General features: G+C 43.1%; 1 protein-coding gene across 1 annotated transcript in view; it reads left to right on the top strand.

Moving 5' to 3' along the window:
- The first annotated feature begins 2,158 nt into the window (after window positions 1-2,158).
- The window catches only part of xab2 (XPA binding protein 2), a 70,256-nt gene continuing 53,864 nt past the window's right edge, over window positions 2,159-18,550 (top strand). Inside the window, exons 1-6 of the mRNA XM_041177430.1 lie at window positions 2,159-2,259; window positions 4,557-4,705; window positions 9,199-9,322; window positions 10,744-10,941; window positions 14,506-14,640; window positions 16,195-16,359. Of these exons, the coding sequence (XP_041033364.1) occupies window positions 2,224-2,259; window positions 4,557-4,705; window positions 9,199-9,322; window positions 10,744-10,941; window positions 14,506-14,640; window positions 16,195-16,359 (807 nt within the window). The 5' untranslated portion in view covers window positions 2,159-2,223. The remainder of the gene's footprint in view (window positions 2,260-4,556; window positions 4,706-9,198; window positions 9,323-10,743; window positions 10,942-14,505; window positions 14,641-16,194; window positions 16,360-18,550) is intronic.

An 18,550-nucleotide genomic window follows, 5' to 3' on the forward strand; every position in this document is an offset into this window, starting at 1 on the left:
TCGACAATATACATTCCATGTCAGGCATGGAGCCTGAGAGCAAAATATCTCAAATTGAAAATTACAAAAGATGTAATAACTTCATACAGCATGTTCCTCTCTGAGGTGCCTCAATACAATTTCAATACCCCTGATATTTACAATATACATTCCATCCCATACAGCTTGAGGGGTTTTACACAGTTTCCAGATCCTCAGTGCACTATGGCAGAAAGGTCTTAGACTGTGACCTTTCCCCATTGGGCCTTTGCGGTGGCTGCCCCAAGCTTTAGTGCGTCCCTCAGCATGTAGTCCTGGACCTCGGAATGTGTCAGTCTGCAACACTTGGTCGAAGACAACTCTTTGCGCTGGAAGACCAGCAAGTAAAAACATCACCCACACAGTGACAGTGAGAATGACTCAAATAACCTTATCTGTTTCTCACCTCCAGTTTTCTCCATTTATTTTAGCAACAGATTAACAGCCGCCATATTCACCCCATCATATCCTCCTGTCAATCACCTTGCTGAGATTCATCTTCCTGCTGGTTTCTGTAGCCTCTACCAAACCTCACAAAACATGGAATGGATTTCTGAAAAACATCTGGAATTAATATCTACGGCCACTTTAACAGACACAACAAATTATAAAGTTTGGATACACGTATCTAGGATTTCTCAGCATTTGATTCTGAAATGAGCTTGCAACCTCATATTCATGCCAACACTAATACCGCCTATTTCAACCTCTGCAACAAAGCCGCATTTCATCCCTATCTTTAGTTCACAGCCTACTGAAATCCTCATTCATGCCTTTGTTACCTCTAGGCACAACTATTCCAACGCACTCCTGGCTGCTCTTCCGCGTCTTACCGACTGAATTTGAGGTCATCCAGAACTCAGCTGCTCATGCCTTGATTGGCAGCAGATCCCAATCCCCTATCAGCCCTGTGCTCGCCAACCTACGTCAGGTCCCAGTCAAGCATCTTTTTAATTTATAAACTTACACCCTTGCTTTCAAATCTTTCTATAGCCTTTCCCCTCCCTACCTCTGTAACCTCCTCCAGCCCCACAAGCCTCCGAGATATCTGCATTCATCTAAATCTGGCCTTTTGAGTATCCCCAATTTTAATCACTCCACCATTGGTGGTCAGACCTTCAGTTGCTTAAACCCCAAGATCTGGGATTCCCAGCTCCCTACACCTCTCTACATCGCTTTCCTCCTTTAAGAGACTCCTTAAAATCTACCTCTTTGACCAAGTTTTCGGCCATCTATCCTAATATCTCCTTATGTGGCTTGGTGTCATATTTTGTTTTATAATGATCCTGTGATGCATCTTGGGGCGTTTCAGCACGTTAAAGGCGAAATATAATAGAAGTTTTAAAAAATATATTATTGCCTTTATTGCCCCTTTTCCTTTCATTTTGCTTTATTTATATCGCAGCTGTTGCTGCTATTCAGTGAGTTCCCAGTCTCAGCCATGCTCGAAAGAGCTGGGAGTAAAAGAGTTTTGGCTCACAATTTACACCCTGCAGACAATTCACGTCAATCGACATGCAATAGATATTAACATTGATACTTTTGCAAAAAATACTTTCACAATAATGATGGATTCCATGTTTTCTCCATCAGTTAATATCAAACTTTATATATACTCCATAATATATAAAGAATGAATAATTTATTTAATATGCCAACTATTGGCTCCATAGTAGAAAAAAACATTTATTTTACAAGAGCAGGGGGACATTAAATCCACTGACTGGCCCCATGCAACACCATTGTTACTCATTAAAAACTGTCAATCATTATATCTAAACCAATTAAGTTTCAGTATTTTGCCTAAATTAATATTTTATCCAGTCACACAAAGAGGGGCGGGGAAACTGGAATGCTCCAATAACTGTACAAAACCTAGTGTCAATCAGACCACTTTGTCCAATAAGGACTAAGGGGGGCCGGTTTCATGCGCGGAACGCCGTCCAATCACAAGGTTCGTTGAGCTATCCAATCATCCTCTGGCATTGAATGCCAATCACGACTGCCTTATCCAAGAGAGTCAAAGAGGGCGGGGCTATAATCCATTGGTTTATTCAAACGTCAATCATAGCTCCACCCAATTAGTACTCAGAAGAAAATGACGTTATACGGCCCAGCCGCCAATCAGCGCGATGAGGGGCGGGACCTGGGGATCAGTCCGTCTTCCTCACGCACCCTCGGCGCTGGAAGCGGCCGCTTTATGAAATGAGCAGCTTATTAGGGAAAGCCGATGTTATTTTTGTAAGTAAACCACGAACAGTCGGTTAATAACTCCTAATCCATCGTTCCCAATCGGCTGAGCCAGTTTCCGTGGGTAGGCCTCAGCTGAAGCCTCGGGCTCAATTTGTTGTCAGCCCGGCTGCAGCCTCCGGGGCCATTGGCAGCTCCCTGGATTGACCCCCAGGTTTTTTTTTAATTTAATTCGTTTTGGACTTAATTGAATAAAATAGCTTGAAAAAAATGTTGACGCAATATGCCAAACACACACGACAGAGCCAGGGGACTATCAGTGTGAATGTGTCAGGGTCTTTGCTGCCTCACTGGTCAGTACTGGCTGGGGTAGGGAACCCAGTTATACTGTCACCGCAGGGTTGACCAGAGGCAGTTTCCCCACCCAGCAAGTTAGGGTGGCTGCTGCTACCCAACAGTGTGAAAGGGAGAACTTGCATTGATATAGCACCTTTCACAGCCTCAGGACACCTCAGAGCGCTTTACAGCCCGTGAGGTACTTCGTTGCCGCGCGATGGAGGAAACGCAGCAGCCAGTTTGCGCACAGCAAGCTCCCACGAGCAGCAATGTGATCGTGACCAGGTCGTCGACATTTTTGTGTCACGCTGGGTGAGAATCGACCAGGAGACTGGGTAGAAACCCCCAGCTCTTGAAAATAGTGCCACAGGATCTTTTATCTCCACCTGAGAAGGCAGACTCGGTTTGGCATCCCATCCAAAAGATGGCACCTCCGACAGCTCAGTGCTTCTTCAGTAATATATGAGAGTGTCCGCTTTGCGTTTTGCACTGAAGTCCTGAAGTGGGGCTTGAACCCAAAGGGCAACATTAGTGACTGTGCTTCAAAAAGTAAAAAACAAAAAAACTGCGGATGCTGGAAATCCAAAACAAAAACAGAATTACCTGGAAAAACTCAGCAGGTCTGGCAGCATCGGCGGAGAAGAAAAGAATTGACGTTTTGAGTCCTCATGACCCTTCGACAGAACTTGAGTTCGAGTCCAAGAAAGAGTTGAAATATAAACTGGTTTAAGGTGTTGGGTTAAACCAGCTTATATTTCAACTCTTTCTTGGACTCGAACTCAAGTTCTGTCGAAGGGTCATGAGGACTCGAAACATCAACTCTTTTCTTCTCCGCCAATGCTGCCAGACCTTCAAAAAGTAACTCGTTTAATGGGATTTGCTTTGGGAAGTCCTGAGAGGTGATAAGCAGATTGTTCTTGTCCATAGTTTATGCATCATCTCTGTGGATTGCAGTGCTCAACTTACATGGAGGTACTGCCATAAAGATACTGCTCTTTTTTTAAATTCTGCACCGAATGTTGAGCAATGGCCTTCATTCTTTAGATTCTGCGAGTGTAAGCAGTCCAGTTAATGATGACTACCAGCAGATGTGGACATCAAGGAAAAAAATTTACTAAGCAAACTTAAGTTCTGATGGCAGTTCAGGTGCCTCATTGGGCTGTTAAAGTGTACAATCAGGATAAACTTAGCACAGGGGCAGAAGGTGGTATAGTGGTAATGTCACTGGACTAGTGACCCACACTAATGATTTGGGGGTAAGGGGTTCAAATCCCACCATGGCAGCTGGTGGAATATAAATTTAATGAATAAAAAAAAACACCTGGGATGTAAAGCTAGCCTCAGTAATAGTGACCATGAAACTTTCATCGATTGTTATAAAGACCCGTCTGTTTCACTAATGTCCTTTAGTCTGGCCTTCATGTGACTACATCAAGGAGATGATGTGGATGCCCTCTGAAATGTTCAGTTCAAGGGCAATTAGGGATGCTTGTATCCCGTGAAAGAATAAAAAAAAGCTACCACATACACAGCATAGGAGGTCATTGGCCACCCTTTGTCTAATGTATATAAAGCTGGGTGTAGGTTGTTCAGGCCAAGTCTTGCAGCTTGTGTTCTCTAAGTAGTTTTGGGGTGTAAAGATTGTACATTTTTATATACCAGTTAGTTACAGTTTGGACCTGGCTGCTACACACAACGCAAAGGAAACACACTCACTGAGTATATCACGTATAATTCCGAGCACCACTAATCGATAAGCACCAAAATATCTATTACTTTTAGAGGGGTGTTAGAAAGTTTTGCAAAGAAAGTTTCAAAGGAGCTTTTTCATAGGTAAATCAATAACTCTCAGATTAGCTTTGTTTTACCAAGTTGCTGTTGTTTGCGCTGGCATAACAGATGTTTAACATATTGCCAGTACATAGTCTTTGCCCAAGAGCTTGATTGACTGGTGACTTTTTCTTGTGTCACCTTGTCTTCACTCAGTTCACTTATCTGAATCTCTTTGGCAGGAGGAAGATGATCTGCCTTATGAAGAAGAGATCATTCGCAATCCTTATTCTGTTAAATGCTGGATACGCTACATTGAGTATAAACAGTCTGCGCCCAAACATGTGGTGAACATGATCTACGAGAGAGCTCTCAAAGAACTTCCTGGCAGGTATTGTGAAAACTGTTCCCTTCAGGAGCAGTGTTGTTTTCTGATTACACGGGGGGGGGAATTGAGACTCCTAAGATCGATAGCTGAAAAAAGCTACTGGCTTACTCAAAAATATTAGTCATTTTTGCACAGATCAAAGTTTTGCATCTTGCATGCGTCCGTCATACATTTATGAAAAGTAACCTTTGCCCTGGAACATGACATTTCCAGTAATCCTTGACTGCAGTAGTATCGTAACTAGAATCAGATGGATTTGCCTAACTGGAGCAGTTGCTTCAGAGGTGTGCAGATAGCTTGCCAGGGAGCATTGCAAGCAGGTTCCAGAACAAATGTCAACTGAGATCAACATCATGGGAGATATCTCACTTTTAGAATAAAAGTGCTTGCATGTAAGTATAGTTTGGAACCAGACCACTTGACCCATCTGGTCAGTGCCACTGTTTATGCTCAGTACGAGCCTCCTTCCACCTTACTTAACTTAACCCGATCGGTGTATAGTTCTATTCCTTTCATCACCTGTTTATCTAGTTTCTCCTTATGTTGTTCGCTCAACTACTCCTTGTGGCAGTGAGTTCCATATTCTAATCACTCTCTGGGTAAAGAAGTTACCCTTGAATTACTTAATGGATTGGTGATTATTTCATGTTTATGACCCCCAGCTTTAGACTCCACCGCCCCCTGCCCCACATGGGAAACCTCTTTTCTATGTCCACCTTATTATTGTAATGAATTAAAGGGGAAAAAAATGGGATCTGAAATAAAATTGGAAAATGTTGCAAGTCAGTCCACATTAGAAGAAAGATTGGGTTGCATTTTGGGGATAGATCATTTGCCAGTTCATACTGTCACAGGTAGAGTTTATGTGTTTATTGTCCATGATCAAAGTTTTTTTTGTGTGTGTGAGGTTACTGTGTGTTCTTACTCTGAATGTTTTGTCCCAATTAAAATAATTTCCAGCAGCAAGCTTTTGTGTTTTTAAAAATAAAGATTAGTTATCAACGCACACTTGCCTCGGATGTTTAAAACGTGCACACTACAATACACACAAAGGTTGGATACAGATGAGGAAAGAAGCAATACAGTTAGCATCTGATATTATTTCAGTCTCTTTTATAGCAGGCCTATAGTTTCTTAGCTAAGTTAATGCTTTAGCTAGAGTAGAGGTCTGGTAAAATCAGAGGATTCTCAGTAAGCTGCGAGGTTTCCTGTCGTTAAAATGGTCAGGTCAGCTCTCAGGTGAACATGAAGTTGGAATAGATTGTTGGGGGGGGCGTGGGGGGAGAGAGTCCCTTTCCCTCTTTATAGCTGTTTTATCTTGACTGCATTATCTTGCAGCTGATTCAATGGCCTTTCAGATGGTAGCTCTCATGGTGTTTCTCTCATCCGAACAGCTTTTGCTGTAACTTTTTAAAGTAGGCACAAGCATTGCTGCCTTACCCATATAGGTCCAATACCTATACAAGCCCATATAGGTTTCCCTAATAAGGTAGAGGTTTGGGCCAATACACATCCTGTGTGGTGGCCTTTCAAACTTTTGAGTGTTTTGAGGGAAGGGGCCATCACAGTACAATGAAAAGTCGAAGAGACTCATTTCATATTCGTCTAACACCCATTAAGTATTGACATCTCTATTGTCCATGGTGAGACAGGAAGACAAATTGAATGGTATTGTAGCAAATGGAATGTTGGCCTCTATTCCAAGGAGTGTAAAGTAGGGGTAGTGTTGCTACAACTGTTCAGAGTCTTAGCAAGACCGCACCTGGAGTAGGAACATTGGCAATAAGAGCGGCAGTAGACCATTTGGCCCATTGAGGCTGCTGCACCATTCAAATAGATCATGGCTGATCATCTACCTCTTACGCCCTTTTTCCCACTATCCCCATAGCCCTTGATGTCATTAGTATCCAGACATCTATTGATCTCTGTCTTGAACATACTCAATGATAGAGCCTCCTCCGCCCTCTGGGACAGAGAATTCCAAAGACTCACCACCCTCTAAGTGAAGAAATTCCTCCTCATCTCAGTCTTAAGTGGCCTGCCCCTTATTCTGAAACTGTGTCCCTTGGTTCTAAACTCACTAGCCAGGGGAAACATCCTATCCACATCTACCCTGTCACGCCCTGCAAGAATTTTGTAAGTTTTAATGAGATCACCCCTCATTCTTTAAACTCCGGAGAATACAGGCCCAGTTTCCTCAACCTCTCCTCACAAAACAATCCTGCTATCCCAGGGATTAGTCTGGTGAACCACTGTTGCACTCCCTCCATGACAAATGCATCCTTCCTCAGATAAGGAGACCAAAACTGTTCACAGTAATCCATCTTTACTCCTGGACTCAAATTCCTTTGCAATGAAGGCCATCATACCATTTGCCTTCCCAATTGTTTACTGTACCTGCATGGTAGCTTATAGTGACTCATGAACAAGGACACCCAGGTCCCTTTGGGCATCAACACTCCCCAACCTCTCACCATTTAAGAAATAATCTGCCTTTATGTTTTTCTACCAAAGTGGATGACTTCACACGTATTCACATTATCATCCATCTGTCATGATCTTGCCCATTCACTTAGCCTGTCCGAGTCCCCTTGAAGCCTCCTTGCATCCTCCTCACAACTCACTTTGTGTCATCAGCAAATTTAGAAATATTACATTTTTCCCCCACATGCAAATCATTTTTCTAGATTGTGAACAGCTCTGGCCCAAGCTCTGACAATTGCAGTACCCCACTAGTAACAGCCTCCCATCTTGAGAATGACCCATTTATTCCTACGCTGTTTTCTGTCTGTTAACCAATTCTCAGGCTATAGCAATATGTTACCCCCAATCCTATATGCTCTACTTTTGTTTACTAACTGGTGTGGGATCTTATTGAAAACCTTCTGGAAATCTAAATACACTACATCTATTGGTTCTCCTTTATCTATGCTACAAGTAACATCCTCAAAAAAAACTCCAACAAGTTTGTCAAGTATGATTGCCCAATCATATCATTATTTTCTAAGTTTCCAGTTATCACACCACTTATAATAGATTTTAATATTTTCCCGACTACTGACATCAAACTAACAGGCCTGTAGTTCTCAGTATTCTCTCTCGCTCCCTTCTTAAAGTATTGTGTACAGTTTTGGCCTCCTTACTTAAAAGAAAGGATACAATTGCATTGGAAGCAGTTCAGAGAAGGTGCACTCAACTGATTCCTGGGATGAAGAGATTATTTTATGAGGAAAGGTTGAGCAGGTTGGGCCTATGCCCACTGGAGTTTAGAAGAATGAGAGATGACCTTATTGAAACATATAACAAATGGCGGCAATGGTATAGCGGTATTGTAGCTGGGCTAGTAATTCAGAGACCCAGGGTAATGCTCTGGGGACCTGGGTTCAAATCCCACCGTGGCAGATGGTGGAATTTGAATTCAATAAAAATCTGGAATTAAAAGTCTAATGATGAGCATGAAACCATTGTCGACTGTTGTAAAAACCCATCTGGTTCACTAGTGTCCTTTAGGGAAAGAAATCTGCCGTCCTTACCTCATCTGGCCCTACATGTGACTCCAGATCCACAGCAATGTGGCTGGCTCTTAAATGCCCTCTGGACAAGGGCGATTAGGAATAAATACTGTCCCAGCCAGCGACGGCCACATCCCATGAATGAATCAAAAAAAAATAAGATAGAGGGGACTTGATGCTGAGAGGAAGTCTAGAACCAGAGGACATGAATTAAAGGTTTAAGATGAAGATGAAAAGAATTTTTTTCTCTCGTTAGTCTGTGGAATTCTCTTCTCTGGAGAGCTGTGGACACTGGATCATTGAATGTAGTTCAATTTTTGATTGATAAGGGAGTCAAGGGTTATGAGGGGCAGACAGGAAAGTGGAGTTGAGGCCACAGCCAGACCATGATCTTATTGAATAGCAGAGCAGGCTCGATGGGCTGAATGGCCTCCTGCTCCTAGCTCTCATATGTGTTTGTGTGAGAACAGTGATGGAATTTACTTGGTCAGAAGCTTTTACTTAGGAGACCTGGGTTAAAAAGGTTAACCTAGACAGACAAGGTGTCAATCAGGACACCAGATCTCACTTATTTCCATGCACATTATTTTCTCTCGCCTTAGGTAATAGTCCCTTCCTGGAGTTTTCTCATCCCCATGTGAAACACTTTGCATTTCACTTACTACACATTTTCCCAATTCACAAGTACATTTAAATCCTCTCCTAACTTATCCCATTCAACGCTGAAATAAACCACCTTCATGAACTTTGTATCTTTCAGCAAATTCAGGCATTGTGCGCGTGACTCCTAGCTCTAGACCATTAACAAAGATAGTAAATAAAATCTGTCAACATCCACCGAACCAATGAAAGCACGTACAGGGGAGAAGAGAGAAAGTTGGGAGAAACTGTTTAGAGTCTAGCGTTTTCTTCTGGCATGTCCCAAGGATTTTGTGTATACTGATAGAGTCTTGTATGTTAATTCTGCTTCTAATTCTTCCGCAGTTACAAGCTGTGGTACAATTACCTGAAACAGCGGCGGAAACAGGTGAAGGGGAGATGTGTCACAGACCCTGCGTTCGAGGAGGTTAACAACTGCCATGAGCGAGCCCTGGTTTTCATGCACAAGGTGTGTATTGGTTTGCCCTAACTTAGTGGATAAGGGAGCATAGTGTTGATATTACACACCTAGTAACCCAGAGGCCTGGACTAGTGATCTAGTGACATGACTTCCGATCCTAATAGGACAGCAGGGGAATTTAATTTCAGTGAATTAAATAAATCTGGAATCAAAGTTAGGATCAGTAATGGTGAGTGTGTAAAGCCCAAATGATTTACTAATACCGTTTTGGAGAGGAAATTTGCCATCCTTACCTGGTCTGGCCTGCATGTGACTCCAGGCCCACAGAAATGTGGTTGATTTTTACTTTCCCTCTGAAGTCGCCTAGCAAGCCACTCAGTTGTCAAATAGGCTGCTCACCACCACCTTCTCAAGGGCGTTTGGCAATGGGCAGTAAATGCTGGCCTTGCAAGCAATGCCCACAACTTGTGAATGCATAAATACTAGCACTATTCTTCCTCCCTGCACCCCTACCCACTGCCCGCACCTCCAAAAATGAAATCTGTTGTTTTAATCATTTATCAGCAAACCACTATCAATAATAAGTGAAACTATAATGTAGATGAGGTGTAGGCAGCTCCTTATAAACAATATCTCAAACTGATGGGGATCCTTTCCAGTTGAGGTTTAAACGCCATATTCAGTCCATCACTAATATTGCTTTCCTCCATCTCCATTTCTGCTGTCTCACTCCAAATTCCACCGAAATCCTCCTTCACTCTCTCGTTACCTATAGACTTGATACGTCACACCAATATGACACTATGACCTGAACCTGTTTTATAGTGGGTTTGATGAGTTTAGAAATATGGTGAAGGTTTCCCAATGGCGTTGCGTACAAAGACACCAACTTGTGTTATACTGATCCATAAACAACCCCCAAAGGGTTGAAGCATCAGTTCTTTGGAGTGGATTGTGCTCAATTAGCTGATGTCAGTCACAGAGATACTAATTGGCCTTAGTGCCCTTGAGCTATGGTGGTGGCAGAGATTAAGCTTGGATTCTCACTGACTAATTGTCAATATGTGTATTTCCCAATTGAATACAGGACTGAGCTTCAGTGTCGTGTCCCCACGATTGAATAGTTTTGTCCTTGTCCAAATTTGGCTACCGGTGTGAGATGTTAGTGGAAGAGGGGCCCTCCAGAAAGTCAGATGGTGCAGGACAGAACCTGAGCCAATTTTTACAGGGTTTTAAAAGCATGTATTTACAGAATCCACATTGCAGACATGCACCTCCTAACCCAACAAACATTGTTTCAACCTGCTCTTATCTTTTAGGGCACAAGTGAAACCCATTTAATGCCTATCACTTGCATTCAACTAAATACAATGAAGACAGACGACTGACTATACTAGAATGAGTTAGCAACTTCAGGGCAAGGAGGAGGGCAAAATAAAACAATCAATACTTTCTTTTAAAATTTTCAGATGCCGCGTATTTGGCTGGACTACTGTCAGTTCCAGGTTGACCAGTGTAAGATAACGAGAACTCGCCGCACCTTTGACAGGGCCCTTCGGGCCCTCCCTGTCACCCAGCATTATCGCATTTGGCCCATGTACCTGAAGTTCGTCCGCCTGTTTCCGCTGTCAGAGACTGCAATCCGAGTCTACAGGCGCTACCTGAAGGTACGAGAGTAAACGTGGCATTTCTGTTTGCCTCTGCTCGGGTGTTTTATTGGAACAGTTGATCCTTTTCTAGTTGATCTTCAGAATCGCTGGTTAAAGCAGTCTATGGAAGAGTGCTTACTAGTTGATCTTTTGTTATTTGATTATTTGGACCAACCATATAAATACTGTGGCTACAAGAACAGGTCAGAGGATGGGAATTCTGCAACAAGTAACTCACCTGATTCCCCAAAGTCAGTCCACTATCTACAAGGCACAAGTCATAAGTGTGATGGAATACTCTCTAATTGCCTGGAAGAGTGCAGCTCCCACAACACTCAAGAAACTTGACACCATCCAGGACAAAGCAGCCTGCCTGATTGGCACCCCAACCACCACCTTCAACATTCACTCCATCCACCACCGACGTACAGTGGCAGCAGTGTGTACCATCTACAACATGCACTGCAGGGGCTCACTTAGGATCCTTCGACAACAGCTTCCAAATCCATGACCCCTATCACCTAGAAGGACAAGGGCAGCAGATGCATGGAAAAGCCACTATCTGTAAGTTCCCCTCCAAGCCACTCACCATCCTGACTTGGAACTATATCGCCATTCCTTCACTGTCGCTCGGTCAGAATCCTGGAACTCCCTTCTTAACAGCATTGTGTATCTATACCATAGGTACAGACTCTGGTTCAAGAAGGTGGCTCACCATTACCTTCTCAAAGGCAATTAGGGATGGGCAGTCAATGTTGGCCTAGCCAGCGATGCCCATATCCCATGAATGAATAAAAGACAAATCTTGGGATGTGGGAGACTCCAGCAAGGCTACGTTTATTGCCCACCCTGGATGCTCTTGAGAATGTGGCGGTATGCTTTCTTGAGCTGCTCTAGCCCGTGTGGTGAAGGTGCTTCCACGGTGCTATTGGGGAAGTGTTCCACAATTTTGACTCTGACAATGAAGGAACAACAATTAATTTCCAAATCAGAATGATGTGTGACTTGGAGGCGAGCTTGCAGGTGATGGTATTGCCACATACCTGCTACCCTTGTTCCTTCTAGTAGATGGAGACCATGGGTTTGGGAGATGCTGTTAAAGAAACCTTGGCAGTGCAGCCTTGTGGAGAATACATTCTGTCTGGTGGTCAGCAGTGGAGGACGTGAATGATTAAGACATTGAGTAGAATGAGCTCTGGCGTTTGGAAGGAGAGATAACCTTATTGAAACATGTAAAATTCTTAGAGGATTTGACAGGGTAAATGCTGAGAAACCATCTGCTCTGGCTGGAGAGTCTGGAGCTAGGAACCATAGTCTCAGGATGAAGAGCTGGTTATTCTGGACTGAGGGGAAATTTCTTCTCTCAGAGGGTCGTGAACCTTCGGAATCTCTACACCAGAGAATCATGGATATTCAGTACATTCCAGGTTGAGGTTATTGGGTCTTTGAACTCGAAGGAAACCTATGTTTATAAGGATCAGATGGGAAAGTGGAGTTGAGGCAGAAGATCAGCCCATAAGACCATAAAACATAGGAGCAGAAGTGGGACATTCGGCCCATCGAGTCTGCTCTGCCATTCAATCATTACTGATCTGTTAGCCTTCAATTCCACTTTCCTGTGTTTTCCCCATAACCCTTGATTCCTTTACTGATTGAAAATCTGTCTATCTCAGCCTTGAACATACTTAACAGCCCAGACCCTACAGCCCTCTGCAGTAAAGAATTCCTCACATTCACTACCCTCTGGGAGAAGAAATTCCTCCTTATCTCTGTATTAAGTGGGTGACCCCTTACTCTGAGATTATGCCTTCTGGTCCTAGCCTTTCCCACAAGGGGAAATAACGTTTCATCACCTACCCTGTCAAACCCCTTAAAAATCTTATATGTTTCAGTAAGGTCGCCTCTCATTCTTCTAAAGTCCAATGAACTCAGGCCCAACCTATTCAACCTCTCATAAGAAAATCCCTCCATACCCTGGATCAACCTAGTGAACCTTCTCTGGGCTGCCTCCAATGCCAGTATATCTTTCCTTAGATAAAGGGACCAAAACTGTTCACAGTATTTTAGGTGTGGTCTCACTAGTGCACTATATAGTTTTAGTAAGACCTTTTTTTTTAGTACTCCATTTCCTTTGAAATAAAGGCCAACATTTAATTTGCCTTCCCTACTACTTGCGTAACTTGTATGCTAGCTTTTTGTGATTCATCCAAATCTCTCTGTGCTGCAGCTTTCTGCAGTCTTTCTCCATTTAAATAATATTCAGATCCTCTTCTTCATGCCAAAGTGCATAACCTCACATTTTCCCACATTATATTCCATCTGTCAAGTTTTTGCCTACTCCCTTAACCTGTCTATATCCCTCTGTAGACCCTTTGTGTCATCCTTACCACTTGCCTTCCCACCTATTTTTATGTCCTCTGCAAACTTGGCAATAATATGTTAATTTCCTTCATCCACGTCATTAATATATATATTGTAAATAATTGTGGCCCCAGCACTGATCCCTGTAGCAGTCCACTAGTTACAGGTTGCCATCCTGAAAATGTCCCCTTATCTTGACTCTCTGTCTTCAATTAGTTAGCCAATCCTCTATCCATGCTAACATATTATCCCTAACACCATGGGCTCCTATCTTATTAAGTAGCCTTATGTGCAGTACCTTATCGAATGCCTTTTGGAAATCTAAATGTATTACATCTACTGGTTCCCCTTTATCTATCCTGCTTGTTGCCTCCTCATAGAATTATAATAAATTTGTCAGGCATGTTTTCCCCTTCTTGAAGCCATGCTCACTCTGCTTGATTATGTTATGTATTTCTAAATGCTCTGCTATTACATCTTTTATAATAGATTCTAACATTTTCCCAATGACGGATGTCTTGATTTGATGTTGATGTTGATTGGCAGTGCAGGCTTGTGGCAGGGTGGCGTATGGCATACTCCTGTTCAGATTTCTTTTGTTCCCACGCATTCACTGAAATGCAGCAAGATACGGATTTGTACATGCTTACAAACGGAGAGCTGCAGAGATCCAAAAATGCTTTGTAGAGTTTCCTATAATCTAGGGCCATATCTATGAAATTCCAAAACAAAAACAGAATTACCTGGAAAAACTCAGCAGGTCTGGCAGCATCAGCGGAGAAGAAAAGAGTTGACGTTTCGAGTCCTCATGACCCTTCGACAGAACTTGAAATTCCCCTTGTTCAACAACCCTTAAACTCTCCATGGGGAGGAAGGAATAGATTTGATTAGCTGTGTTTGCTGTGCTAGCAAAGTTGAATCACTGGCAAATGTTGGCACAGATGCTGTCCTTCAGATTGACAGATCATGGCTATATAGTTTTTCACTGTCCCATATTGTAAGTTTTTGATCTCACTATTAGGGAATACGTGAAGCTAAAGTTGACTTCTCAACAAGAGGGTAGGCCAACTGTAGTCATTCACTTGCCAGCAACAGGCTTTATTGCGTCTTTTTCAATAACCCAAGTGTAAATTGGCAGCCTGTATGCTCCTTGGTAAGGAAACTTCATTCCTGAATGAATACAATTCCTTGATATTATTCAAAATCCTTCAATATTCACAGCTGTCTCCTGAAAACGCTGAGGAATACATTGAGTATCTCCACTCCATCGATCGTCTGGACGAAGCTGCTGTCCGGCTCGCTGCCATCGTCAACGATGAATCATTTGTCTCAAAAGAAGGAAAATCAAACTATCAAGTAAGCCAGTTTTTAGTCTAGCCAATTATCTAGCTGCTTGGTAGTACAGAACTTGAGTTGCTGAAAAAAGAGACATGCTGTCGATGCTTTTCATCTTGCACTCATCAGGACGAACACAAGAATGCCAAATTTCAAAGGGAGCAACAAATTTATACTGATTGAAAAAAGGAGTGCTGATTGGCTGGCAAGTCGACTGATTGGTTGAGGCATTGCCATGGAAAATGCACCAGGGAACTATTACCCCTCCACATTTCTGGTTAATTCAGAAAAGGCGCCATGCCTGGACATTTTCCTTTTGCCTGCAGTGGACAGGTCCATGCCTATGAGTATATGTAGCTTCCAGCATAAATTTCCCCCTGAAATTTGGCATTTTTGCATCTGCCCTGATTAGTGCAAAAGGAAAAGCTTTGACAGCATGTCTCTTCAGGAATGCATCCACATTATTGCTCCTTTATAATGCCAGGTACACCAAGAAAATGGTTTGCTGCAGTGCTAAAATGGAAAATAATTCCTTTGTATTGTAGGAATATGTCCAAATTTTGGTGTTTCACGATTGTCTGCCATTTTGTTTTCTGGGATAGGAGGGCACTTTTGTCTCCACCAAGGCAGATAATGGAAATTTCACTGCATGACCTAACATTTGATTAAATTCTCAACCCCGCCTTCTGAAGGCACTGAATCTTACTAGTCTTTTAGGCACCAGCGACCCTTCAGTACCTCCATCAAGTAAGCGTTTGTCATGTGAATTGAGACATTATATTTTAAAAGGTTACACACCAGAGCTCACAGCTGAGCTCTGACCCTCTGTTTACTTGTGTACTTTCCACTAGGAGGTTATTTGGACAGCTGTCAATAATGAAAGCCAGGGTGATAACCCACACCCTGATCCTTAACTCCCTCAACCCACCAATACGCTGGGCAAAATGAGCTAACCGTGTACAATGAGAAATTGAAGCTGAAATTTCTTTACCAGTGTTGCTCAGCATCATTCAATCACGCATGTATCCAATAAGGCATCAGGATACTTCTGTTTCCTTCATTGTATTTTCTTTCTAGTTCTGTTCTGCTTCTCCGACCTTCAGTTCATTGATCCCATTGTGGAGCTGATAGTTTTGTGACCTGCTAGCCTGAACCGTTTTTAATTATCGATTTCCCATTGCTATTTGTGGAGAGTAATGTTTGAAATTAATGTTTGTGCACTTCTTGTAATGGTGCAAGCATGCACATGGTTCACAATGAAAGACTGATCAGGATCTCTCCACACATTGAACAATTACTAAATTGGGTCCCTCCCTCTGCCCCCTCCCCCATCTCTCTCCATTCCTCCCTCTCTCCACTCATACCTCCACCCCCCTCCTCGCTCCCCCTCCCCACCCTTTCTCCCCCCCCCTCCTCCCCCAGCCACACCCCCGCCCAACCCCTCTCTCTCTCCTCTTCTCCCTGCCTTGTGACTCGCAGATTATGAAGAATGCAATGTTGGGTGAGGACAGAAGCAAATTCTAATTTTCTGTACTTAAGAACAAAGCGTTGAAAAAATTCTTTGTTTTTCCACAGCTGTGGCACGAGCTCTGCCACCTCATTTCTACAAACCCAGATCAGGTGAAGTCCCTGAACGTTGGGGCCATTATCCGGGGTGGTCTGACCCGCTTCACGGACCAACTAGGGAAGCTCTGGTGTTCCTTAGCTGATTATTACATTAGAAGTGGTCATTTTGAAAAGGTATGGGCTCCGAACTGAACAAGAAACTCCACTAATGATAAAACATTTCTGATTCTAATCATTCTCAGCAAAAAAATTCAATGTTAAAAAAAAACACTTTGCAATTGCTTTTTGATCTTTTTTGTTTTGCGTGTTTTCAGATCTAAAACTTTTGTTTTGTAAGTCATTGGTAGTGTCATTGGACACTCATGAGGAGCTACAATTACCAACCAGGCGGGTGATTGTAAACTATGATGGAAAGCTGACTAGCCCAAGTTACCTTGTTACTTAAATCCTGGAGTTAAGAGCATTGACACTATCACAATTAAAATGAAAATTATACTCCCGGGGAACCTGTAACATAGTATTACACAAATCGTAGCACTGTCACAGGCCATTCAGCCCAACTAATCCGTACTAGTGTTTACACTCCGGACAAGCCTCCTCCCACCCTAATTAATCAAACCCGTCAGCTTATCCTTCTGTTCCTTTCTCTGTCATACTTATCTTACTTCCCTTTATAGGCATCTATCCTTAGCTACTACCCCTAGTATCAAGTTCCACATTTGAACCACTCTGTATAAAGAAATAAAAACAGAAAATGCTGGAAATACTCAGCAGCCTGGCAACATCTGTGGAGAGCAGAGTGGAGTTAGTGTTTCAGGGCTGCGCTCCTGTCTGCACAGATGCTGCCTAACCTGCTGAGTATTTTGAATATTTTTTGTTTTTATTTCCGATTTCCAGTATCCATAGAATTTTGCCCTGGGGAAAGAGGTTTCTCCAGTATTCTTTAAGATCTTCTTCATGTTCCGTCAATGGCCCGAAGGCAGGTTTAACCCACAGTGCCGTGATCTCCACCATGGGTAGAACAGAGAAGCACGTCTCGCGTCCACCCCAGCCTGAACCAGGATCAAGTCCCGTGCTGCTGGCACCAATCTGACCCTCACCGGCCATCTAGCCATCTGAGCCAATTCCGCCCCCCTCAACCCCCTCTTCAAGGAGTCCTGAGTTGCCGTGGCAACATGCACTTTTATGTGTGTGTTGTAGTCTGAAGCTATGGACAGTGATGGTAGAGGCTCCGATGTCACATCCGATGTCACAGGCTGATCAGGAATCTCTCCCGCTCTTACCGCCCGCCATTGGCGTGTGTTGGAAGGATTTTACAAGTTGCTACTCAACCTGTTTGGCCATGCTATGAACGCACCCTCCTTGGCCATCAAGTCCTGGAGTGGGACTCAAAGCTAGAGCTTCTGACGCAGAGGCAGGGATTCTACCCACTGCACCACCAGGCCTCCATTCTTTAAGATAAAGAATAATAAATTCAACATATTTGTGGCCCCTAGTTTTGGACTCTTCCCACATCTTTTCCATGTTTATTCTATCAAGCCCCTTCATAATCTTAAAGACTTTTTATCAGGTCAGCCCTCAGCCATTTCTTTTCTGGAGAAAAGATCCACTGCCTGTTCGATCTTTACGGATGGTTTTTAAACTGGCGTGACAATTGCGCAACAGTTGTGAAACGGAGACAGTACCCATCATCATTAGTGTTGGCTAGGAGTCCTCTATCAGTGGCCCCAGTCCCTGGTTCTACTGTTGCTTTATGCATAGTTAGCAGTGAAGCCTCTAGATTAATGATCCTTCTCATTGTTAGGTTTGCTTATTCTTCTTGCGGTTTCCTGGGCAGTGCTTACTTTTCAAACAAGATAGTAAATAGGATGAATCAGAATTCGAGCTTTTAACACTTTGAAGGAATATTGAGGACAGACTGGCACGTCACATAACATCGTCAGTGGCACCACCAAAGTTGAGATCTCAACTTGGTGATGCTCCCATTTTGACCCAAGCTGTCCCATCTTAGTCAGCAAGTGGGTTCTGAATGGACATCCATTGAATAAATCTGTGCTGCACTTTTTCCATGTCTATACGTGTCCAAAAGTGGAGTGTTCTTGTTATTGGAGGATTATCCCTGTACTACCTATTGTGATCGGTTGGAGTCTTTACAGGCCCCTTGTTATGCACATGTGCACCCCATCTGTTCACCCTTATCCTGGGTGTACATACGTACCCATCCCTTTGCCTTAATCATAGGTACATGTGCACATACCTATGCCTTCACCTTTATTCTGGTGTATATACTCTCGCGCTCTCCTTCTCTCTCATTGGTTTGCACCGTTCTGATTTTCAATGGGCAAACAAAAGAGCTACCTCTGCG

The sequence above is a fragment of the Carcharodon carcharias genome, chromosome 30 (assembly GCF_017639515.1).
Source record: "Carcharodon carcharias isolate sCarCar2 chromosome 30, sCarCar2.pri, whole genome shotgun sequence".
NCBI lineage: Eukaryota > Metazoa > Chordata > Chondrichthyes > Lamniformes > Lamnidae > Carcharodon > Carcharodon carcharias.